The sequence below is a fragment of the Lissotriton helveticus genome, chromosome 12 (genome assembly GCF_964261635.1).
Source record: "Lissotriton helveticus chromosome 12, aLisHel1.1, whole genome shotgun sequence".
In the NCBI taxonomy this organism is placed as follows: Eukaryota; Metazoa; Chordata; class Amphibia; order Caudata; family Salamandridae; genus Lissotriton; species Lissotriton helveticus.
The window spans coordinates 820880492-820904979 of record NC_136073.1 but is presented as its reverse complement, the minus strand read 5'-3'; the positions used below and the strand labels follow the sequence as shown (position 1 = coordinate 820904979).

At 52.2% G+C, this 24488-nt stretch overlaps 1 protein-coding gene across 9 annotated transcripts in view; it reads left to right on the top strand.

The window, feature by feature from the left end:
- Positions 1 to 24488, top strand: part of POGZ (pogo transposable element derived with ZNF domain) — a 428531-nt gene that overhangs the window by 327451 nt on the left and 76592 nt on the right. For 6 of the 9 annotated variants that reach the window (XM_078670252.1, XM_078670255.1, XM_078670253.1 and 3 more), the window contains exon 15: positions 13929 to 14164. In XM_078670252.1, the coding sequence (XP_078526378.1) occupies positions 13929 to 14164 (236 nt within the window). The remainder of the gene's footprint in view (positions 1 to 13928; positions 14165 to 24488) is intronic. The other 3 variants (XM_078670257.1, XM_078670259.1, XM_078670258.1) reach the window with 1 other exon arrangement.

The window sequence follows — 24488 nt, the reverse complement described above, 5'->3', positions numbered from 1 at the left end:
TCTCTGTGTGTGTGGCTCTCTGCGAGCGTGTGGCTCTCTCTGTGTGCGCGCGTGTGGCTCTCTGTGTGCGCGCGTGTGGCTCTCTGTGTGCGCGCGTGTGGCTCTCTCTGTGTGCGCGCGTGTGGCTCTCTCTGTGTGCGCTCGTGTGGCTCTCTCTGTGTGCGCGCGTGTGGCTCTCTGTGTGCATGCGTGTGGCTCTCTGTGTGCATGCGTGTGGCTCTCAGTGTGCGTGCGTGTGGCTCTCTCTGTGTGTGCGCGGCTGTGTGTGTGCGCGGCTGTGTGTGTGCGCGGCTGTGTGTGTGCGCGGCTCTGTGTGTGTGCGTGGCTCTGTGTGTGTGCGTGGCTCTGTGTGTGTGCGTGTGGCTCTGTGTGTGCGTGTGGCTCTGTGTGTGCGTGTGGCTCTGTGTGTGCGTGTGGCTCTGTGTGTGCGTGTGGCTCTGTGTGTGCGTGTGGCTCTGTGTGTGCGTGTGGATCTCTGTGTGTGGCTCTCTGTGTGTGTGGCTCTCTGTGTGTGTGGCTCTCTGTGTGTGTGGCTCTCTGTGTGTGTGGCTCTCTGTGTGTGTGGCTCTCTGTGTGTGTGGCTCTCTGTGTGTGTGGCTCTCTGTGTGTGTGGCTCTCTGTGTGTGTGGCTCTCTCTGTGTGTGGCTCTCTCTGTGTGTGTGGCTCTCTGCGAGCGTGTGGCTCTCTCTGTGTGCGCGCGTGTGGCTCTCTCTGTGTGCGCGCGTGTGGCTCTCTCTGTGTGCGCTCGTGTGGCTCTGTGTGCGCGCGTGTGGTCTCTGTGTGCGCGCGTGTGGTCTCTGTGCGCGCGTGTGGCTCTCTCTGTGTGCGCGCGTGTGGCTCTCTCTGTGTGCGCGCGTGTGGCTCTCTCTGTGTGCGCGCGTGTGGCTCTCTCTGTGTACGCGCGTGTGGCTCTCTCTGTGTGCGTGCGTGTGGCTCTCTATGTGTGCGTGCGTGTGGCTCTCTCTGTGTGCGTGCGTGTGGCTCTCTCTGTGTGCGCGCATGGCTCTGTGTGTGTGCGTGTGGCTCTGTGTGTGTGCGTGTGGCTCTGTGTGTGTGCGTGTGGCTCTGTGTGCGTGCGTGTGGCTCTCTATGTGCGCGCGTGTGGCTCTCTGTGTGCGCGCGTGTGGCTCTCTGTGCGCGCGTGTGGCTCTCTGTGCGCGCGTGTGGCTCTCTGTGCGCGCGTGTGGCTCTCTGTGCGCGCGTGTGACTCTCTGTGCGCGCGTGTGGCTCTCTGTGCGCGCGCGTGTGGCTCTCTGTGCGCGCGCGTGTGGCTCTCTGTGTGCGCGCGTGTGGCTCTCTGTGTGCGCGCGTGTGGCTCTCTCTGTGTGCGCGCGGCTCTGTGTGTGCGCGCGGCTCTGTGTGTGCGCGCGGCTCTGTGTGTGTGCGCGGCTCTGTGTGTGTGCGTGTGGCTCTGTGTGTGCGTGTGGCTCTGTGTGTGCGTGTGGCTCTGTGTGTGCGTGTGGCTCTGTGTGTGCGTGTGGCTCTGTGTGTGCGTGTGGCTCTGTGTGTGCGTGTGGCTCTGTGTGTGCGTGTGGATCTCTGTGTGTGGATCTCTGTGTGTGGCTCTCTGTGTGTGGCTCTCTGTGTGTGGCTCTCTGTGTGTGGCTCTCTGTGTGTGTGGCTCTGTGTGTGTGGCTCTGTGTGTGTGGCTCTCTGTGTGTGTGGCTCTCTGTGTGTGTGGCTCTCTGTGTGTGTGGCTCTCTCTGTGTGTGTGGCTCTCTCTGTGTGTGTGGCTCTCTGCGAGCGTGTGGCTCTCTCTGTGTGCGCGCGTGTGGCTCTCTCTGTGTGCGCGCGTGTGGCTCTCTCTGTGTGCGCGCGTGTGGCTCTCTCTGTGTGCGCGCGTGTGGCTCTCTCTGTGTGCGCGCGTGTGGCTCTCTCTGTGTGCGCGCGTGTGGCTCTCTCTGTGTGCGCGCGTGTGGCTCTCTCTGTGTGCGCTCGTGTGGCTCTCTCTGTGTGCGCGCGTGTGGTCTCTGTATGCGCCGTGTGGCTCTCTCTGTGTGCGCGCGTGTGGCTCTCTCTGTGTGCGCGCGTGTGGCTCTCTCTGTGTGCGCGCGTGTGGCTCTCTCTGTGTGCGCGCGTGTGGCTCTCTCTGGTTGCGCGCGTGTGGCTCTCTGTGTGCGCGCGTGTGGCTCTCTCTGTGTGCGCGCGTGTGGCTCTCTCTGTGTGCGCGCGTGTGGCTCTCTCTGTGTGCGTGCGTGTGGCTCTCTCTGTGTGCGTGCGTGTGGCTCTCTCTGTGTGCGTGCGTGTGGCTCTCTCTGTGTGCGTGCGTGTGGCTCTCTCTGTGTGCGTGTGGCTCTGTGTGTGTGCGCGTGTGGCTCTGTGTGCGTGCGTGTGGCTCTGTGTGTGTGCGTGTGGCTCTGTGTGTGTGCGTGTGGCTCTGTGTGTGTGCGTGTGGCTCTGTGTGCGTGCGTGTGGCTCTCTCTGTGTGTGTGGCTCTCTCTCTGTGTGTGTGTGTGTGTGGCTCTGTGTGTGTGTAGCTCTCTGTGTGTGTGGCTCTCTGTGTGTGTGGCTCTCTGTGTGTGTGGCTCTCTGTGTGTGTGGCTCTCTGTGTGTGTGGCTCTCTGTGTGTGTGGCTCTCTGTGTGTGTGTGGCTCACCTCTGTGTGTGTGTGTGTGTGTGTGTGTGGCTCTCTGTGTGTGGGCGTGTGGCTCTCTCTGTGTGCGCGCGTGTGGCTCTCTCTGTGTGCGCGCGTGTGGCTCTCTCTGTGTACGCGCGTGTGGCTCTCTCTGTGTGCGTGCGTGTGGCTCTCTCTGTGTGCGTGCGTGTGGCTCTCTGTGTGCGCGCGTGGCTCTGTGTGTGTGCGTGTGGCTCTGTGTGTGTGCGTGTGGCTCTGTGTGTGTGCGTGTGGCTCTGTGTGTGTGCGTGTGGCTCTGTGTGCGTGCGTGTGGCTCTCTGTGTGCGCGCGTGTGGCTCTCTGTGTGCGCGCGTGTGGCTCTCTGTGCGCGCGTGTGGCTCTCTGTGCGCGCGTGTGGCTCTCTGTGCGCGCGCGTGTGGCTCTCTGTGCGCGCGCGTGTGGCTCTCTGTGCGCGCGCGTGTGGCTCTCTGTGCGCGCGCGTGTGGCTCTCTGTGCGCGCGCGTGTGGCTCTCTGTGTGCGCGCGTGTGGCTCTCTCTGTGCGTGTGGCTCTCTCTGTGTGCGCGCGGCTCTGTGTGTGCGCGGCTCTGTGTGTGTGCGTGGCTCTGTGTGTGCGTGGCTCTGTGTGTGCGTGGCTCTGTGTGTGTGCGTGTGGCTCTGTGTGTGCGTGTGGCTCTGTGTGTGCGTGTGGCTCTGTGTGTGCGTGTGGCTCTGTGTGTGCGTGTGGCTCTGTGTGTGCGTGTGGATCTCTGTGTGTGGATCTCTGTGTGTGGCTCTCTGTGTGTGGCTCTCTGTGTGTGGCTCTCTGTGTGTGGCTCTCTGTGTGTGTGGCTCTCTGTGTGTGTGGCTCTCTGTGTGTGTGGCTCTCTGTGTGTGTGGCTCTGTGTGTGTGGCTCTGTGTGTGTGGCTCTGTGTGTGTGGCTCTCTGTGTGTGTGGCTCTCTGTGTGTGTGGCTCTCTGCGAGCGTGTGGCTCTCTCTGTGTGCGCGCGTGTGGCTCTCTCTGTGTGCGCGCGTGTGGCTCTCTCTGTGTGCGCGCGTGTGGCTCTCTCTGTGTGCGCGCGTGTGGCTCTCTCTGTGTGCGCTCGTGTGGCTCTCTCTGTGTGCGCGCGTGTGGTCTCTGTATGCGCGTGTGTGGCTCTCTCTGTGTGCGCCGTGTGGCTCTCTCTGTGTGCGCGCGTGTGGCTCTCTCTGTGTGCGCGCGTGTGGCTCTCTCTGTGTGCGCTCGTGTGGCTCTCTGTGTGCGCGCGTGTGGCTCTCTGTGTGCGCGCGTGTGGCTCTCTCTGTGCGCGCGTGTGGCTCTCTGTGTGCGCGCGTGTGGCTCTCTCTGTGTGCGCGCGTGTGGCTCTCTCTGTGTGCGTGCGTGTGGCTCTCTCTGTGTGCGTGCGTGTGGCTCTCTCTGTGTGCGTGTGGCTCTCTCTGTGCGCGTGTGGCTCTGTGTGTGTGCGCGTGTGGCTCTGTGTGCGTGCGTGTGGCTCTGTGTGTGTGCGTGTGGCTCTGTGTGTGTGCGTGTGGCTCTGTGTGTGTGCGTGTGGCTCTGTGTGTGTGCGTGTGGCTCTCTCTGTGTGTGTGGCTCTCTCTCTGTGTGTGTGTGTGTGGCTCTGTGTGTGTGTAGCTCTCTGTGTGTGTGGCTCTCTGTGTGTGTGGCTCTCTGTGTGTGTGGCTCTCTGTGTGTGTGGCTCTCTGTGTGTGTGGCTCTCTGTGTGTGTGGCTCTCTGTGTGTGTGTGGCTCACCTCTGTGTGTGTGTGTGTGTGTGTGTGGCTCTCTGTGTGTGGCCGTGTTTGTGTGTTGGGCACTCTGTGTGTGGCGCTGTGTGTGTGTGTGGCGCTGTGTGTGTGTGTGGCGCTGTGTGTGTGTGTGGGGCGCTGTGTGTGTGTGGGGCGCTGTGTGTGTGTGGGGCACTGTGTGGTGTGTGGGGCGCTGTGTGTGTGGGGCGCTGTGTGTGTGGGGCGCTGTGTGTGTGCGGGGCGCTGTGTGTGTGTGGGGCGCTGTGTGTGTGTGGGGGGGGCGCTGTGTGTGTGTGTGGGGGCGCTGTGTGTGTGTGGGGGGCGCTGTGTGTGTGTGGGGGCGCTGTGTGTGTGGGGGGTGCTGTGTGTGTGTGGGGGCGCTGTGTGTGTGGGGGGCGCTGTGTGTGTGCGGGGGGCGCTGTGTGTGTGTGGGGGCACTGGGTGTGTGGGGGGGCAGTGTGTGTGGTGCTCTGTGTGTGTGTGTGGCGCTCTGTGTGTGTGTGGCGCTCTGTGTGTGTGGCGCTCTGTGTGTGTGGCGCTCTGTGTGTGTGGCGCTCTGTGTGTGTGTGTGTGTGTGCCCGTGTGGCGCTCTGTGTGTGCGTGTGTGGCTCTCTGTGTGTGCGCGTGTGGCTCTCTGTGTGTGCGCGTGTGGCTCTCTGTGTGTGCGCGTGTGGCTCTCTGTGTGTGCGCGTGTGGCTCTGTGTGTGTGCGCGTGTGGCTCTCTGTGTGTGCGCGTGTGGCTCTGTGTGTGTGCGCGTGTGGCTCTCTGTGTGTGCGCGTGTGGCTCTCTGTGTGTGCGCGTGTGGCTCTCTGTGTGCCCACGTGTGGCTCTCTGTTTGTGCGCGTGTGGCTCTCTGTGTGTGGGCTCTCTGTGTGTGTGTGTGTGTGTGTGTGTGTGTGTGTGTGTGTGCGTGTGGCTCTGTGTGTGTTGGCTCTGTGTGTGTGCGTGTGGCTCTGTGTGCGTGTGGCTCTGTGTGGGTGCGTGTGGCTCTCTGTGTGTGGCTCTCTGTGTGTGGCTCTGTGTGTGTGTGTGGCTCTGTGTGTGTGTGTGGCTCTGTGTGTGTGTGTGTGGCTCTGTGTGTGTGGCTCTGTGTGTGTGTGGCTCTGTGTGTGGCTCTGTGTGTGTGTGGCTCTGTGTGTGTGTGGCTCTGTGTGTGTGTGTGGCTCTGTGTGTGTGTGTGGCTCTGTGTGTGGCTCTGTGTGTGTGTGGCTCTGTGTGTGTGTGGCTCTGTGTGTGTGTGTGTGGCTCTGTGTGTGTGTGTGTTGGGCTCTGTGTGTGTGTGTGTTGGGCTCGGTGTGTTTGTGTGTGTTGTGCTCTGTGTTTGTGTGTGTTGGGCTCTGTGTGTGTGGCTCTGTGTGTGTTGGGCTCTCTGTGTGTGGCTCTCTGTGTGTGTGGCTCTCTGTGTGTGTGGCTCTCTGTGTGTGTGGCTCTCTGTGTGTGTGGCTCTTGGCTGGGTGTGTGTGTGTGTGTGTGTGTGTGTGTGTGTGTGTGTGTGTGTGTGTGCGCGCGTGGCTCTCTGTGTGTGTGGGTGCGTGTGGCTCTGTGTGTGGGCGCAAATGCAATAGGTCTTGCATTTGCGAGAGATTAAGCTATTGGCATTGTAAATGACAGTGCCATTTATTTATGTTTTAAAAACAAAAATGTCATGAGCAATGCCAATAGCTCTAACTTTAACAAAGATGAGACCATTGCATTGTAAATGCTGGTTTAAAATGGTCTGCGGTTATCCACAAAGAACTGACCTTACTATCACCCCTGAGGCATGATGGGAGCTAGGGGTCATGGCTGCCTTAAAGGCACGGTGCCAGTTTTCTGTTACTGTTTATGCGAGTTAGCTTTTCAGCTTTCTACTCTATGGTTTCTTCTACAATGCGCCCTATGTGCTGACAATGCTTTCATTTTCCTTGCAGGATTAACTTTTCTACTGTATAATAAAGCAGTTTTCAAAGGTTTTTTCTTTCTCCCTGCTTTATTGGAATGTTTTTATGTGCAAAGATTTCTATTGCAGCATTGTTCAGCTTTTCCAGAGAGGACTGCATTGTATGTGTTTATATATGTTTATATACATATCTGTGGAGCTACATATATATGATATGTTTTCCGGGGTCCCGCACATGGGCGGGAATATTCATGTGCTTATGACTTTGATGAGGATACCCCTGGAAGAGAACTACGATTACAGGTAAGTAACTAATCCATACTGCAGCAACAGCCTTACCTTGGGCCCTAGAAATCATAGGAAAATAAGTGTTTTATCATGGGCTTTCCCTAATCTAGGTGGCGTTTTTTGTAGTAGTAAGAGCTACTTATTTTTAATGAAAATCCTCACAAGCTATTAATCATAGTAGTGCAGTAATAGTGACCACATCAGACAAGATTACATTAGTGCCCGCCATATGTAATATTACCAGTAGTGATCATCTCAGTGTATCCGGCATGGTTGTCGGGAGTAATCTAAAAAAATAAAAGCTTTTAAATTTTGAAATGCTTTTTACATGGGTAATACATAGCAGCCATAGCTGCAGTGTTCCTAGCTCCAAGGAAATATTAGGAATAAGTCTCCCCAAAGCCACACGTTTCATCATACCAATGTCGGCTCTACATATATTTTGAACATTCAACCATATTCCTCCAAACATCAGCTTGTGAGTTCTGAAAATAGACATTTTCGTCTGGTGTACATGGGCTTAAATTTTGGTATGCATATATAAATTTAGCCAAGCAAAAGCTTGTAATTTAGTAGGCGGGCTGCACACAGGAGAGCTACTTGCAGTAGCTGAAAAACTACCAGTAGCTTACGAGCTACTCGTTGGAGAAGCCTGGCCTAACGTGTTGGTGAAAGTCTTTAAATGATCCTTCAGGGATTCATTGTTGCACCTTATCTGGTAGGTATTTGTTTCTTGCAAATAAGTTTGAACTCTGAGCCAGAAGTTTGTTCCACATGCCTGGATATAGATTTTGCATGTATAAAAATTGCATGAAAATGTAATTCACGGGGGGCGTGGCTAGCTACGAGCCAAGATGGCAGCAGCATAGCGGAGCTCTGTGACTGACGAGCCATCTCCACCAAAATCCGCTCATTGATCCGTCTCATTGCAGCAGCCAAATAACGCCATCGGACACTCCTAAACCTCCGCTACGCTGGGAGCAGTTCAGTTTTCCAGTGCGACTGACCAACGCCGAGAACCGCCGTGGTGACCGCCGGGGCCTGTTGTGGCGCCACAGACCGGGGACTCAATTAGGAGGCTGCGCCGCCGAGACTGGCAGAGACCGGGGCAGGTGCCAGACAAAGGAAAGGTACGTCGGACGGTGGCGGATTCTAGTCGCAACCGGAGCTTTGCAAGCAATTTGACCCCGCACCGGCACACAGCTGCATAGCAGACTCAGAGGCACTTCTATCGTGGAACGGACTTGGGAGCCGGGAGGCGCACAGCGGATCCGAGCTCAGGGCGGGGAGACACTCGGACGGCCTACGTCCGCACTAAGAGCGGTGGGGGACAGACGGTGGCCAACCCCACGTCCTGGGACATGAAAAGTGCTGCACGCCGGCGCAAGCGGAAATAACTGCACCGAGGCAGACTAGCAGACATCGCCAGTTCTGGGGCTGAAGCATACTGCGCCTCTGCGGCGAACACAGCGACATAGGGCTGAGGGCTGCTCAGATCTCCACAACCGCCAACAGCCGCCATTACCGACAGGGAGCGCGGAGCACTGGCAAACTGACAGCGCATACCTGGCACCGCACCCACTTCGGAGCCCATAGACTCAGCAGGGACACTACATAGACACTGCACGTCCCTATCTCCTGCTCAACGACCTATATCCAGCGCTAGCCGCAATGAGTGGCAGAGGAACCAGAGGCCAGCAGGCCCCCAAACTGGACAAATTTGCATATCACAAAGACCCGCCGGACAACGCAAAAGGGGACCCACAGCGCACACCGCCCCAGACTGTGGGAACGCATAGGGACACGGAACAGGTCACCCTGCAAGATGTAATGGCGACACTAAAGATGATGCAATCATCGATGGGCACTATATCAACAGATGTCTCTCTCATACGGGCGGACTTCGCGAAAATGTCGGAAAGGCTAGTGACGGTAGAAAAGACGACCACCGGGCTGGTGAAAGACACGTCGGAGCTTCAACGGAAGGTTCAACGCCTAGAAGACGACAACGCCGCACTGAAATCCAAACTGGACAATCAGGAAGGCCGCTCCAGGCGCAATAACGTGCGCCTGGTGGGTTTACCAGAGACGGAAGGCGGCCCTGCCCTGGACCTCTATATAGAGGATCTAATCCAAAATCAGCTCCAACCCAAAGGTTTGTCGAACTTTTCTCGGTCGAGTGAGCCCACCGTGTGCCCGGAGGGCAGGCCAAACCAGGGGGATAAGGATCTTCAACTTCAGAGACCGGGACGCCATTTTACAAGCCACACGCAAATGTCCGCCGATAAGAATCGACAACTCCGAACTTAACTTCTACCCGGACTACACGGCAGCGGTGGCTCAACAGCGAAGGGGCTTCATGAACATCAAAAAGGAACTGAGAGCCCGGGAACTAAAATACTCCATGCTTTTCCCGGCGAAACTACGCGTCGAATCAGAGGGAAAGACGTGGTTCTTCGAATCGCCACAGGATGCCCAAGACTGGTTGGAGGGATGGAGACCCGCCAGAGGACCCAGACATCGAGGCCCACAACGCGGAAACGACGAGGGAAGCACAAGGATATCCGATGAGGCGGAATAGCAAGGGCGCAACGCAAGACGGATTTGTTGGACTCCTCCTGACACTGGATGGGCGGCACCAAAAAAAACCCCTTTTTGACCTGGAACTGCCGAGTTCACTCCCAGCCTGGGTGAAAGGGTGGCGAACAGGGCGACCAGTGGAGTGAACATTTATCCACGGAAGCAGGTAGCCAGCCATGGTTAGAGACTGACCGCAGGTGCGTGGGCACATGCAGGTAAGAAATGCGAAAATGGACAGACACTGCATGGTATCATTGGAGGAGGGGCTCGACAACGGACACAGAAGTCTCACCCCCACGAACATTCCTAAAAGTTGGGACATTAAGCACTCTGCTCAGTTGGGGAGGTGGAGGGTTCTTTATCCACCGGGCAGGGAGGCAGGGAGGGGGGACGAGGGTTTACGCATTTCACAGTTACCTTGTTTTTTGTTTTTAGTTAATGGCTTTGACACTCTCTCATGTACACATACAACATACATTCAGGCTCTTCTTTATACACCCGACATGTAGCCTCGACTGTGCCGCATTCTGGGGAACCGCTAGCGGATTCAACATTATGCCGCGCCCACCTCAGGAACCAACCATTGAAGGGCCATCGGTCCGTAATGGATGGTGCCAGACGTGCAGCACCATCACGAACACAGCAGTCAGCCCCACAAATACACTTGGACAGAGCACATCATGACGGAACGAACGCCGCTGGGACTTGATCCCTCAAGAAGTAAACTGGTCTCCCCACCACTGACAATACTTTCCTGGAACGTGAATGGGCTAGGTCATAAAATTAAAAGAGGACTGGTTCTCCAGTACTTGAAACGTAAGGCACCGACAATAGCCCTACTACAGGAAACGCACCTGACAGGCATGGCGACGAAGGCACTAAACCGATGGGGGTTTAAAATGACCACACATTCAGAGTTCTCCTCCGGCTCCCGGGGAGTTGGCATTTTAGTTAACAAGAGTGCCCCGCTGGTAATTAAAAAGACGTGGGCGGATGACCAGGGGCGCTTTGCAGCAGTCACATGTCAGTGGGAGGGACGAAACTTTAATATACTATCAGTATATATTCCCCCAACACTTCACCAGGGTGCTTTCCACGACTTAGGGAAGTTCCTGCTCGAGCTCCCAGAAGGGGACCTAATTATGGGAGGAGACTTTAACGCGGTGCTCGACACGGCGATAGACCGTCGACCCCCGCGACCCCCGGCAAAACCCAATCAACTTTTCAGAGAATTTCAGGATGCAATGGGGCTAGTGGACATGTGGCGACAAACACCCTACTGACCGCCACTACACATTTCACTCGGGAGCCCATAATAGCCTCTCCCGAATAGACTGCATACTAACGCTGGAGACTCCGCCTGAACGAGTGACAGCGATAGAACATCTACCGAGAGGTATATCAGACCACTCACCAGTGCTGCTCACCTACACTACACACCCTACGAGGCGGCAGAGAATATACCCTATTTACCCGGGTTATTTAAAAAACCACAAAATTTTCAAGACTTTAGACACTGCAACCACACACTACTTTGAGGAAAACCTGTCGTCAGTCAACTCTCCCTCGATCCTCTGGGAGGCCTTTAAGACAGTTATTAGGGGACAGGCCATCTCCACCATCACTAGACACAAGAAAGACCAAAGGGCTGCTATAGAAGCACTAGAATCGGCAGTCTTGACAGCAGAAATGACCCATGCAGCAAACCCCACAGACGATACGGCGCGCACGCTCACTATGGCATCGAGCGAATACAGAACATATGCAGAAGAGATGGCTAAAATTAGGCACACAGACACGTTACATAGAATCTATGAACTGGGCGATAAAACGGGGAAAATGCTGGCATGGCTGGAAAGGAAGGAAAGAAAGAGCAGATAAGTGGATAGCCCAACTGGCCCTACCAGATGGCACACATACTTCCTCCCCCCAACAAATAGTGGAGGAACTAGCCTCTTACTACGAACACATATACACTGCACGGAGTAATGTAACAGAAGAAGATTGCACTGACTTCCTACACTACATACCGCTCACCACTATTACACAGGAGGAAGCACAGGAGTTAGAACAGGACCTAACAGCCGATGAATTGGGAAAGGCACTGGCAGCATTACACACAGGCAGAGCAATGGGGCCGAACGGTCTCCCGGTGGAGTTATTTAAAGCACTGGCACGACAGCTCATCCCTAATATGCTTTCCATGTACACCGACTGTCTCTCGCAGGGTACCCTGGCGGCTGATCAGCGATTGGCCACCATTGTCGCAATTCGTAAACCTGGCAAACCGCCCGACCTGACGTCTTCTTATCGTCCGATCTCACTAATAAATGCGGACGCGAAAGTATTGGCGAAACTGCTGGCGCTACGCCTGCAACCATACCTCACAACGTTAATCCACCCGGACCAGTCGGGCTTTATGCCCGGGCGGAACACATCGCTTAATTTAAGACGCCTGAATGGGGTACTACACCGCATTCCCGACCTCCGAGAGGAGGCAGCCGTTCTTTCCCTAGATGCAACCATGGCGTTTGACCTCGTAGAATGGCCATTTCTTTTTGCTGTGCTCAGGAAGATGGGCTTTGGGCCCAAATTTTGCGGCTGGATCAAACTACTTTATACAGCACCCCTTGCACAAGTGGTAGCCAATGTCCCCTCTTTTATTCGCCCTCATTTTGGAGCCGCTGGCGGTGATAATCAGAACAGACCCAGTGGTCCGCGGGATCACCTGGGAAACGGGAGGGGAAGATCGTATATCCCTTTACGCCGATGACGTCTTAATATACCTTACGTCCCCGGCAACGTCAATAGCAGCCCTCTTAGACATCCTCAAGAAATATGGGGCAGTTTCAGGATATACAATAAACTGGACGAAATCACTCTTGTATATACTACACGGTCCACTGCCCAGGCTCCCCCCAGACTGTCCATTACAAATAGTACCCAGAGGTTTCAAATATCTTGGAATTTACGTGACTCCGCAGGCTTCCGTCTTCATGGAAGAGAACCTGCAAAAACCCTTGCAGAGGCTCAAATCAGATGTAACTCATTGGCGCTCCCTCCCGTTGACATTGTTAGGGAGAGCAGCACTCTGGATGCTTGCGCTTCCACGGTTCCTCTACGCGCTACAAAACACCCCATTCCAGGTCCCACTTACTTACTTCAAGGCAATAGATGCTGAACTATCGGCCTTGCTTTGGGATGGAAGACCGGCGCGAATAGCGAACTCAAAATTGATCCGCAGTTGGTATGATGGAGGGATTGCGCTACCGAGCGTCAAACTTTACTACTGGGCTTCACAGCTGACAACCAATGGCTGCACGCCCCACACAATGATCCAGCGTACAATTTGGATAGAACGCTACTCCCCACAGACCGACTGATGAAAGCCCTATACACTAATAAACGGCGTCATGCACTTACTGGCCCTACTGCTCACACAGTGAAAATTTGGCACACAGCCCAGAGGGCCTTAGGCTGGGAGGGAGTGCTGACACTACCCACCCCACTTTGGGACACGCGCCACCTTGGTACCCTAGCTAACACTAAAGGATTCAGGCAGTGGGACCTCATAGGTATTTCAAAGATAGGTGACCTGTGGGATAGGGGCGACATGGTCACTTTCGAGGCACTGCAGGAACGATACGGAATGGCGAACACCGAGAGGTACAGATACGCACAAATCAGGCACGCCTTGAAAGGAGCCATCCCACCGGGTGCAACCCTAGTTGACTCCTCCCCACTGGAGGATAGACTCCTCACAGACCATCTGGAAAAAAAGCAATCTCATTAACATATCGCAAGTTGGTAAACAATCTTCCAGACCCCACAGTGGTCCTCCGTAGTAAGTGGGAAGTGGAATTAGGAGACATAGGAGACGAAGATTGGCTATACGCACTTGCTTCGGCAAGAGATGCCTCTATTCCGTCTCGACTAAAACTCGTACAATTGAAGGTATTGCACCGAATCTATTATTCTCGCACCCTACTCCATAAACTAGGTCACATCCCGGAGCCTGAGTGCCTGCGGGGCTGTGGTCTCCCAGGAACGTACTTCCATATACTCTGGGATTGCCCCAGGATACAAACGTACTGGACTGGGGTGCTGTTGGAACTATCAAACGCAAGCGGGGTGGAAATACGACTTGATCCAAGATGCTGTCTACTATACCTATGGCCATCCACAGATCTAAATCGGGGGCAACAGACCTGGGCAACACTGAGCATGGCACTAGCAAAGCGAAACATAGCAAGAAAATGGGGGTCCGGGATTATTCCCACAAAGGCACAATGGGGAGATGACATGGATATGGCAATGGTGGCAGAAAAGGCAGTATTTATACACAGGGGATGCCCCAAAAAATGGTCCACTATATGGGGCAAATGGAATGAATACAGAGGAGACATATGTGAAGCACCACAGGAGATATCGGAACCGACACTAAGTCCATAAGAAGGGAGCGAAGATATAACACACGGGTAATAGACACAGGGGCCCGACTGGGGTGGGCAAGGCCACCAGACAGCTCACCACCATACCTTGATTAGGACGTCAGTGCGGCTCATACGAGGTCTTCCACACACATCACATGAGGTCTGCACAGGAGGGAACGTATCAAGAGGCCACAGATATACTGTAGACATGTAAACGATGTTATTATTGCCAACGTACACTGCTTACCAACTGTAATACAATTTATGAAACTTGAGGATGCCAAAATATGTTGTGTGTATGTAAGAAAACGAATTTTGCATGTATTGTCACACTAAAAAGCCAATAAAATTGTTTAAAAAAAAAAAAAAAGAAAATGTAATTCACTGAACTATTTGTAGTTTAGTGGAGTCTCAAGTTGTACTTGACATATACTGTAATTTGTTACAGGTTACAATCCGTGCTTCACGAGGCCAGCCACGTGCAGTGTCCATGGCATCTCCATTGGCTTCACCTCCGGTCGTACCGGACTTGCCACCGCTGTCATTGCCGGAGTCAAATCCACTGTTGGTGCAACCATCTATAGACGCGCAGCCTGTCTTCCAGTACCCGGCTAACCAGCAGAACAAGGATAAGCGGACTGTCAAGAAAATGTCAGAGCTCCTTGCTAAGTTTCAAACTTCAAGGTGGTTAAAATAAAGGGATTGACTGTATGTTAGTAACGGTGTAGGTTAAATGAACATTTCAGCAGAGCTCATTGTACTGTTAACACCCTGGGTTGGTTTTATTGTTCAGTTTTAAGCAAAGCAAAAACTAATTCTGTCCAATATGGAAAGCTCTTCATATTCACAACCTTTAGAAATATTTTCCTTACAGCTGGTTACATTCATGAATTTCAAGAGATATAGGAAGAGGTAATCATTCGAGAACTAGTGTGACAGATAAGTGTGGTCACTCCCTAGTTTTCTACAAGATGCTCTTATACAAATGATTGAAATTAAATTGACTGCTCCGAGGTTGGCATACAAAGTCCCATACGTACAAACTCCCTGAATCACTAGGTTCAATGAAATGTTAGTCATATGCACTACAGTTTAACATTCTAGCACTAGCTACTTAAACTATTACGTTCGAGGCATGTGGGCTGCTGAATTCATATCTATAGCATAGATCGCCGCCTAGTGTTGGGTCCGGATGATTGCACATTGTTGTCCTGGAAGAGTCTTCGAAGTATCACGAGATAGGTGGCTCCTCCCCTGGACTACAGTGCGCATGGGCATCAACTCCATCCTCAGATTGTTTTTTTCCGCCATTGGGTTCGGATGTCATTTCGTTCTCTCCAGTTCGGAATCGGTATAAACTTTTCAAGGCCAGAAGGCCTCTTTTTCGAACCGTCGGTATTGTTTGCGTTCGGTCCCGGTTTACTTCCAGCTCAGTTAGAGTCGGATATCCAGGAAGTCGGGTTACTTCTTGGTGATCGAGGCCCTGTCGACGCAGCAAGACTTTCGACGGCATGGAACGGAGTCCGTTCAAGAAATGTTCCGTGTGTGGATCGAAGTATCCTCACATTGACGTCCATCCAGTGTGCAACAAATGCCTGTCGCCGGACCACGACGAAGCCAGCTGTATGGCTTGTTCCAGGTTTCGTTCGAAGAAGACGATTCGGCTTCGGCGCGTGGCGCGCCTCGAGGCCCGTCGATCGGCCCCGGCACCGTTGGACATCTTTGACGACGAAGAAGCAGACGAACAAGAGGTTCAGTTGCAGATTTCACCTCCAACGGTGGACATCGAATCCGACTACGACGCGGATGTCGGAGGCCAAGACATAGAGGAAGTCGTCGACGAGGTAGGAGACGACGATGAGGCCTATGGGGCCATGGAAGATAGCCCAGAGGAAGGGCTATGCCCCGTTCGAACACTTACAAAGGCTCAGGTCGAGGGATCGCCACATGGCCTTACCCAAGACCTTACACCAAGATCCACGGCCCCGCCTTCCGGCCCGGCTACGGACACTTCAGCGGAGCCGCCATTGTCGAAACCGAAACTGAAACCATCGGTGTCGACAAAAACAAAGATGGTCGAGGCGCCATCGAAATCGAAGACGTCTGCTCCCCCATCATCGACGCCATCGTCTTCAGAGGTGTTGAAGCCTAAGAAAGGTATCGACCCGGTCAAAGTGTTGAAGGAGGTCAAGGCCGTCGATTCAAGCACTAGAAAGGCCGTACACTCAGGGTCGAGCAAGGCTGTCGTGCAGACATCCAAAAAGGCTGCTGTGCCGAAGTCTGACAAGGCCGTAGAGCCATACGCCAAACAGCCCGTCGTGACGACGTCAGGCAAGGGCGCCGAGCCGAAGTCTGGGGTCCCGGCGCCAGTAGTGAAAGGCCACCGGCCCGAAGCCGTCGACGTCTGCTGCCGTAGATAAAGATCGTAGCGCCCCGGAGAAGGTTGCTCCTACGCCTCGATCGGACAATCCAAAGTCATCGACGGTCGGGTCTTCACCTGGTTGTGGACCGAGGTCATCCGTCGCGTCGACGAAACCATCCGCTTCCTTTACGAAGCAGGTCTCAGACTCCCTCAAGCGACTTAAGGACAAGGCTTCGGCATTGGAACCGAAGACACCTTCCGCCCCGAAGCAGGTTGTCCCGACGCAAAAAACTTCAACGCCAATCCTCTTCACGTTACCGCCTAAGGTGGCACCGAAGGCCTTCGCACCACGCTCCGTGCCCAAGGACTCTGTGGTATCGAAGCCGATGCACCCGGCTGGGAGCTTAACGCATCAACCACCCTTGCTGGAGGAGCAGTCAGAGCATTTCATCGATGCCGACACCGGAAAGCTTACGCTTTACAAAAGGAAAATTACAGCATCGCAGCCTTTGGAGTCATTTACAATTCCTCTAAAGCGCAAAAAACCTGCACCAGAAACACCAGTCTTGGTAGAACCAATAGTTCCACAGACTCAAAAAAGTGCAACACCCTCACCCACTTATTCTGATGGAGAGGATGATGGGGAGCAGGATGAAGAATACAAATTTCCTACGAATACAGAGCCTGATGAGCAACAGGACTCGTGGGTAGAGGCAGGTGATCAAGGGGATCAGCACACCATCCATGACCCTCCGGTGTACACCGTCAAGACGTCTCCCACTGAAGATTCTGCGGCATTTAATGCCTTGATTGAGAGGGCAGCTAAAAACCACGATGTTGAGATGCATGCTGACCCTGTAGAGGTTGACTTCCTTTTTGACACTTTCTCCACTGCTGAAAAGACTGTTAAGACTCTTCCCATGCTGAAAGGGGTCCTTAAGCATGCTGCGGACATTTTTAAGGAACCTACAAGGTCAAGGGTTGTCAACCCTAAAATTGAAAAGAAATATAGACCGGCACCTGGCGACCCTACCTACATCAAGGGCCAGTTGCCGTTGGACTCCCTGGTAGTCTCTAATGCCCGCAAAAGGGCGAACTCGCAAACCACGGGTGAAGCTCCTCCCCCAGACAAAGAATCAAAAGTGCTGGAGGCATCAGGGAAGAGAGTAGCAGCTCAGGCGGCCAACATCTGGCGTATCTCAAACACGCAGGCCCTCTTAGCCAGATACGACAGGGCACACTATGACACCCTAGAGACCCTGTTGCAACACCTACCGGATCAGTTTAAAGAGGGAGCTGAGATGCTTATCCAGGAGGGGAAGCTCATCTCCAACGCTGCTATAAAGTGTGCACTAGACGTTGCAGACACAGCGGCACGGGCAATTAACACTAGCGTAATGTTGAGGCGTCAGGCATGGCTCCGAATCTCCGGGTTCAAACCAGAGATACAGACTACCATCCTCAACCAGCCGGTGAACCCTGACAGGTTATTTGGTCCAGAGGTGGATTCCACCCTGGAGAAAATAAAGAAAGATACTGAGACTGCCAAGTCCATGGGGGCTCTACAGTCCCAACAGTTTTGAGGGAACACTTTTCGTCGCTCAGGCAATCGAGGTGTTAGCCGAGGCCACATGTCACAGCAGACACAGTTCAATAAAGGTGGGGCACAATCCTCGTACACCAAGCAGAGTAGAGGAGGATACTGCGGCAGCAGCACCAAGGGCAGAGGCAGGGGCAACAACAACTCCCGTTCCTCCGCCACCAACAAACAGTGACTACCTGTCACTGCCCCCCGACCATCAAACACCTGTCGGGGGGAGACTCAAGCAGTTCCTGCCAGTCTGGAACTCCATCACCACAGACAGGTGGGTCAGGAAACGTATCCAGTTCGGCTATTGTTTGGAGCTAACATCCACTCCACCCAACATATCACCAAGACACCGTCCTATGTCAGCAGAGCATTTGCACTTATTGCAGCAGGAGGTTCTTGTCATGCTGCAGAAAGGCGCAATAGAGCTCGTGCCAGTGGGAGAAGAAGGCACAGGGGTTTATTCCCTGTACTTCTTAATCCCAAAGAAGGACGGGTCCCTCAGACCTATTCTAGATCTAAGGCCCCTAAACCAGTACATTCTCTCAGAACACTTCCACATGCTAACACTGCAGCAGGTTCTTCCATTGCTAAATCAGGGAGACTTCCTCGCAACCTTGGATCTCAAGGATGCTTACTTTCACATCCCACTCCATCCATCCCACAGGAAATACCTCAGGCTCACTATCCAGAACAGGCATTACCAATTCAAGATCCTTCCTTTCGGAGTGACCACAGCCCCCAGAGTGTTCATGAAATGTCTGGCGACAGTGGCGGCGCACCTCAGGAGACAAAACGTCCATGTCTATCCTTATCTGGACGACTGGCTGGTTCAGGCTAAGTCAGCCCAGCAGTGCACCGCCGACGTGTCCCACACCATTCACCTTCTTCACACTAAACTATCCAAAGTCGCACCTTCAGCCGGCCCATGTGCGGCAGTATCTGGGCGCGACGATAGATACTCTAGCGGCCACGGCTCAGCCGAACTCAGTGAGGATCGACAACATCCAGTCGCTAATCCAGAAGTTCAGGCCGCAACACTCCCTTCCAGCAAGAGTGTTCATGCAGTTGATAGGCATGATGGCCTCCTGCATCTTCATAGTCCCGCACGCCAGGTTGCATATGCGTCCGCTCCAAGAATGCTTGGCACATCAGTGGACTCAGGCTCAAGGACAGTTGAAAGACCTAGTGTTGGTGACCGGTCGGGCATTCAACTCTCTGCATTGGTGGACTCCACACAACCTTTGCAAGGGCCGACCGTTCCAAGAGCCTGTGCCACAGATTACCCTGACGACGGACGCATCTCTCCAGGGATGGGGAGCTCATGTGCTCCACTACACGGTGCAGGGACTATGGACAACACAGCAAAAGAAGATGCACATCAACTACCTAGAACTGATGGCAATCTTCATGGCGCTCAAGTCCTTCAAAGTACATCTGTGCAACAAGGTCGTGTTGATCCGGACGGACAACATGACGGCCATGTACTACATCCAAAAACAGGGAGGTACACACTCTCCACAGTTGTCTCATCTGGCTCAGAGCATGTGGAAGTGGGCCATTCAGAGGAACATCTTCCTCATGGCGGAACACCTCCCGGGCAAGGACAATCAGATGGCGGATCTGCTCAGCAGGTACAGCCACCAGATGCACGAGTGGGAGTTACATCCATCAGTACTCCGCCCGTACTTCCAGCAGTGGGGTCATCCAGAGATAGACCTGTTTGCCACAAGGGAAAACGCAAAATGCCAAAGCTTTGCCGCCAGGTTCCCTCACCCACAGTCGCAGGGCAATGCGATATGGATGAACTGGTCAGGCAAATTTGCGTACGCTTTTCCCCCAGCACCTCTCATCCCGCTGGTGGCAAGAAAGCTAAAGCAGCACTCGATGACTCTCATCCTGGTTGCTCCAACGTGGGCTCGCCAACCATGGTACACCACGTTTCTAGAACTCTCCGTGGTACCGCATCAAAGGCTGCACCTCACACCCAGGCTCTTGACGCAGAACCATGGCGACATTCAGCATCCAGATCCGCAACAGCTCAATCTGGCGATCTGGCTCCTGAGGTCTTAGAATTTGGCTACCTTAATCTGCCTCCGGAATGCATGGATATCATCCGGGAGGCAAGAAAGCCCACTACCAGAGCTTGCTATGCAGCAAAATGGAAGCGGTTTGTCATTTACTGTACAGACCACAACATCAACCCGCTGGATGCATCCATTCCTAACATCATCTGCTATTTGTTACATCTTTACAAATGCAATCTAGCATATGCTTCCATTCGGATACACTTATCCACCATAGCGGCTTACCTTCAAAACAGGCAGCATCTCTCTGTTTTCAGGGTGCCTGCCATTAAAGCCTTCTTGGAGGGGCTGAAGCGGGTCATCCCTCCCAGGACCCCGCCAGCTCCGGTGTGGAACCTCAATGTGGTCCTCACCAGGTTGATGGGCCCACCTTTCGAGCCTCTACATTCCTGTGAGATTCAGTTCTTGACATGGAAAGTGGCTTTTCTTATTGCCATAACATCTCTACGGCGTGTTAGTGAGCTACAGGCGCTCACTGTGCAAGAGCCATTTATTCAAATTCACGCCAACAGGGTAGTGCTACGCACTAACCCTAAATTCCTTCCTAAGGTGGTTTCGCAATTTCATGTAAATCAGACCATCGAACTGCCCGCATTCTTTCAGAAACCTGAGACTGTAGCAGAAAGAATGCTCCACACTCTTGATGTCAAGAGAGCGTTGATGTACTACATTGATAGGACCAAGGACTTTAGAAAGACACAACAGCTCTTTGTTGCCTTTTCAGCCCAGCACAAAGGCAACCCCATTTCCAAAGCAGGGATAGCCAGGTGGATCGTTAAATGCATTCAGATTTGCTATCACAAGGCTAAGCGCACTTTAACAGTACCCCCCAGAGCCCACTCCACCCGCAAGTTGGGAGCCTCCATGGCGTTCCTGGGTAATATTCCTTTGGAAGATATTTGTAGAGCAGCCACATGGTCTACACCACATACATTTACCAAACACTACTGTGTAGATGTGCACTCCAAACAGCAGGCAGCTGTGGGACAGGCTGTTCTTAAAACACTTTTTCAGACTTCTGCAGCTGGCACAGGCGGCCGCCGTTAATGGAGGGACTGCTATGTATTCTATGCTATAGATATGAATTCAGCAGCCCACATGCCTCGAACTGAATATGCTACTTACCAGTATGCATCTGTTCTTGGCATGTAGGGCTGCTGACATTCATATCGCCCGCCCTCCTCCCCGGCGCCTGTAGCGGCTGCAGACTTTCTTGCATTTACTCTTCAGCATGGCCATCGCTTACACTATTGCACTCCATCTTTGCCACAATGGCTAAAAACAATCTGAGGATGGAGTCGATGCCCATGCGCACTGTAGTCCAGGGGAGGAGCCACCTATCTCGTGATACTTCGAAGACTCTTCCAGGACAACAATGTGCAATCATCCGGACCCAACACTAGGCGGCGATCTATGCTATAGATATGAATGTCAGCAGCCCTACATGCCAAGAACAGATGCATACTGGTAAGTAGCATATTCATTCTGTCATCTTTGAGATGCATCACTCTTCTTACTCATCCATCTTTTGCCCTTCATGCTTTCTTATGTTCAACCACATTCAGTTATATTTTCTGTTGCGAGAAAGTACTTAATACTTCTCCCATTTCCACAGTTTCTCCCCACCTGCAAAGAAAGTAAGTGGGTGGAAGCTGTTGGAAGTAAAGTATATAGTACATTTAAAAAATGTCAAGGAAAGCATCTTGTGCAAATAGTCAGCAGATGTGACTGATCTTTTTGGGACTCTCCGGCAGTAATTCGCTGAAAAGATTCCTCGTGTGTGGAGGATTTCAGTGAGCTTTGTCCTATCTAATAGGTCCTCATTGCAGTGGCAAACTCCTCAGACCTGGCTACCCTAGTATGCTGTCATGGACAGGCATTGACTGGCAAGTAAATGTTTGCAATAACTTGCAGGCTTGACGCTCAGAAGAAAATTTTGAACCTTCCTTTCTGTGGAAGGTCTTTGTTTGGCACACATGCATATCAAGAAATGCAATGCATGAATACTGAAATGGAGACCCTGAAGACGGATTGGAGAGAAAGAAGGAATGCTGGATACATCAGTTCAATCCCAAAGAAGACCATCATTCACAACAGAGGGTTCAAGCCTCTCAGTAACCACAGCAATACCATCAGCAAAAGGCACAACATCAACCACCTTATCGGAATTTATTTCTATTACTTTGTGATTTGGGAAAAAAGGGGTCCGACACAGCAGTTCAGACCTGTTGTCTATCTGAAAACATCAAACAAATGAATAAATTAAGATTTTTTTAAATGTTGCTGCTCTATCAAATCTACCCCCAGGTTCATCAAGGGGACTAGGTTTCTGCCACAGATTTCCAGGATGTTTATTTTTATATTTCATGTCCCTAAGGTTTATCTTGGGCTGTAAGCATTATCAATACAGGGTGCTTCCATTTGGTCTGAAGTGCAACCGTAGAACTTCTCAAAAAGCATGACTGGAGAAATATGATATTCGTATTTTACCTTACTTGGATGACTGGCTCAGCAAGGCAGCCACTTCTGTGGTGGTTTTGTTACACTTTTTTCACATGCTTCTTTCTCCATCCTCCACTATTTGGACCTGAGAATGGATCGGGCAAAGTCAACCTCCACATCCATTTCAGTCCATTCATTATCTTGGAGCCTTACTGGTAGGCAGCAGAAATTAATATTCAGCAAGGACAACTTTATTTGTCTGAAGTGTCACAATCTTCTAGGACATTGTATCAGTCAGCCTCTTGGATCTCGTTACAGCTGATAGCCATTGCATTCTTTATTATCCTGGTCCCACATACCCAGGTGTGGATAAGACAGCGGCAGCGGTGCCCGCAAGGACCGTGGGGCCAATGTTGAGGCAGCTGGTAAAATCAGCTGACTCATTTGGGCTTCAAGTCTGACTTGTCATTGGTGGAGCAGTTTAGAAAATCTCCTGCATGTAATACTGTTCATCAGAATCCCCCATCAGTCTGGGGCTATGGGTGCCTACATTTCAGGATGGGGAGACCCCATATATCACATTCACATGCAAGGGACATAGGGGAAGAAAGAGAAATCCTACCATATTGATCTCCTTTAGTTTAGAGCATTCCTCTGGATTCACAAGTCCTACCTTTCAGCTGCCAGTTCAGACTGACAGTTCAAACACAATGTGTGATCTGTACAGACAAGAAGGGACTTGTTCCAGCTTTCTGGTTCTTGAAGCACAGACAATATTAAATTGGCTAGTAGCCAGGAATCTTGACATCACTGCATCTTATCTCACAACACAGAAGCAGCCTCTAAGTAGAATCAGCAGGAGGATACGTGCACATTAAACGATGTAGATTGCACATACTCTTTCATGGATAAGGTTTTCTGGAGATTGAACCCTTTACAAATGCAAAAAAAACCTAAATAAATGCCAAAACTACTAGGTTTTACTAACCCAACACAATGGGGAATGCCCTTTTGATAGATTGTGTCGAAGCCATTATTATACAATTTTCCCTAGATACTTTTAATTCTCTCTTTCATCATCAAGCAGACAAGTTTCAGGGTTTGAATGATTATGACTGCATTTTGCAGGCTCCAAAAGGACCAAGTCATTGGTGGTTTGTTAATTTTTACCTGTCACATGTCCCACAGGAGAGAATACCATGCATACCAGACTGGTCAAGTTCAGGGGACAGATCTTGGATTCCAAACTCCCATTGATGAGCTGAAAGGCCTAGCTCCTGAACTCTTGAAATATGGACACTTGAATATTCCTCAAGATTGTCTGAAAATTAGTCATTCACCTACTGGAAGATGTTGTGCCTCAAGTGTATAGCGTATTTATAATATTGACCCAAGAAGATGCAGGAGAAAGCAACTTGCACAAATCTTTTCTATCTGGCTAAAGCTTTGATGCAGGTTTCATCAATAAAGGTCCATCTTGCTGCAATTACTGGTGATAGAAAATGTCTGCACAAACCTCCCATCTTGAAACTGTTCTGTTACTGCGTTAAACAATGTCCTTCACAAACCTTTTTTTTCATAATCTCCAGCATTAGATCTTTTAAAGACACACATGCTTGAATCGGTCTGGTTGTCTAAGTGGGAAGAGACTCACAATTCGACAACTTGGAACAATTCAAGCATGTGCAGCTATGAAAGATACCAACAATGGAGAACCACAGTTTTGCAGCGTGAATCTTTCTGGATTCACTATGCTGTGCATATTCCGCAATCTGGTGGTTGGGTCCGGAATCGTAGTCTTTCTTCTCTCTCTCTTTTTTTTTTTTGTCGTAGCCCAGGTGGGCGTCGACGTCCCACCATTTGGTGTACCTTCGCGTGAAGCTCCAGAAGTTTTGGAGGAGGAAAGGAGAAAATATAGCAAATCTTCAACAGAGAAGACCTGAGAAGATCTGGAGAAGAGGACCTTTAGAGAAGAGACGACGAAGAAAGGAGAGAATTTCGAAATCTTCGACGTCCTTGGAGCAAAGCGCACACAGGGGGCCCCCTGAGCGCAGGGATGTACAAAACGCCCTTTAAATTCTGCAAGAACTGCCACCACAAGTTCGCACAGGAAGACCAGCACCCAGTCTGCAACCTCTGCCTGCCTATCGACCACGAGAGCAGAGACTGCAATGCCTGCTCCGTCTTCAAGCCGAAGACACTCCGAGTTTGAGAAAGACAGAGGACGGCTCACCACACAATGCAGGGCAAGGGCCAAGCCCCGACGCTTTACGAACTTGGGCTCTCCACAGACGACGAGGACAACATCGCCGAAGGCCCAGATGACTTCACGGTCGCTGAGACCGATAAGAAAATGCCTGATAAGGTAGGAGAGTCTACGACCCCGAAAACTCCCACAGGGCCTCGAAAACCAGAGGCAGACTCTCGAAAGTCTGAACCCAGAGCCTCGAAAGGAGCACCGGCGCCGAACAAATCGACCACCGAAGCTGCATCCTCCGAAAAAGAGCCCAGCGGATCCTCCGAGAAGGA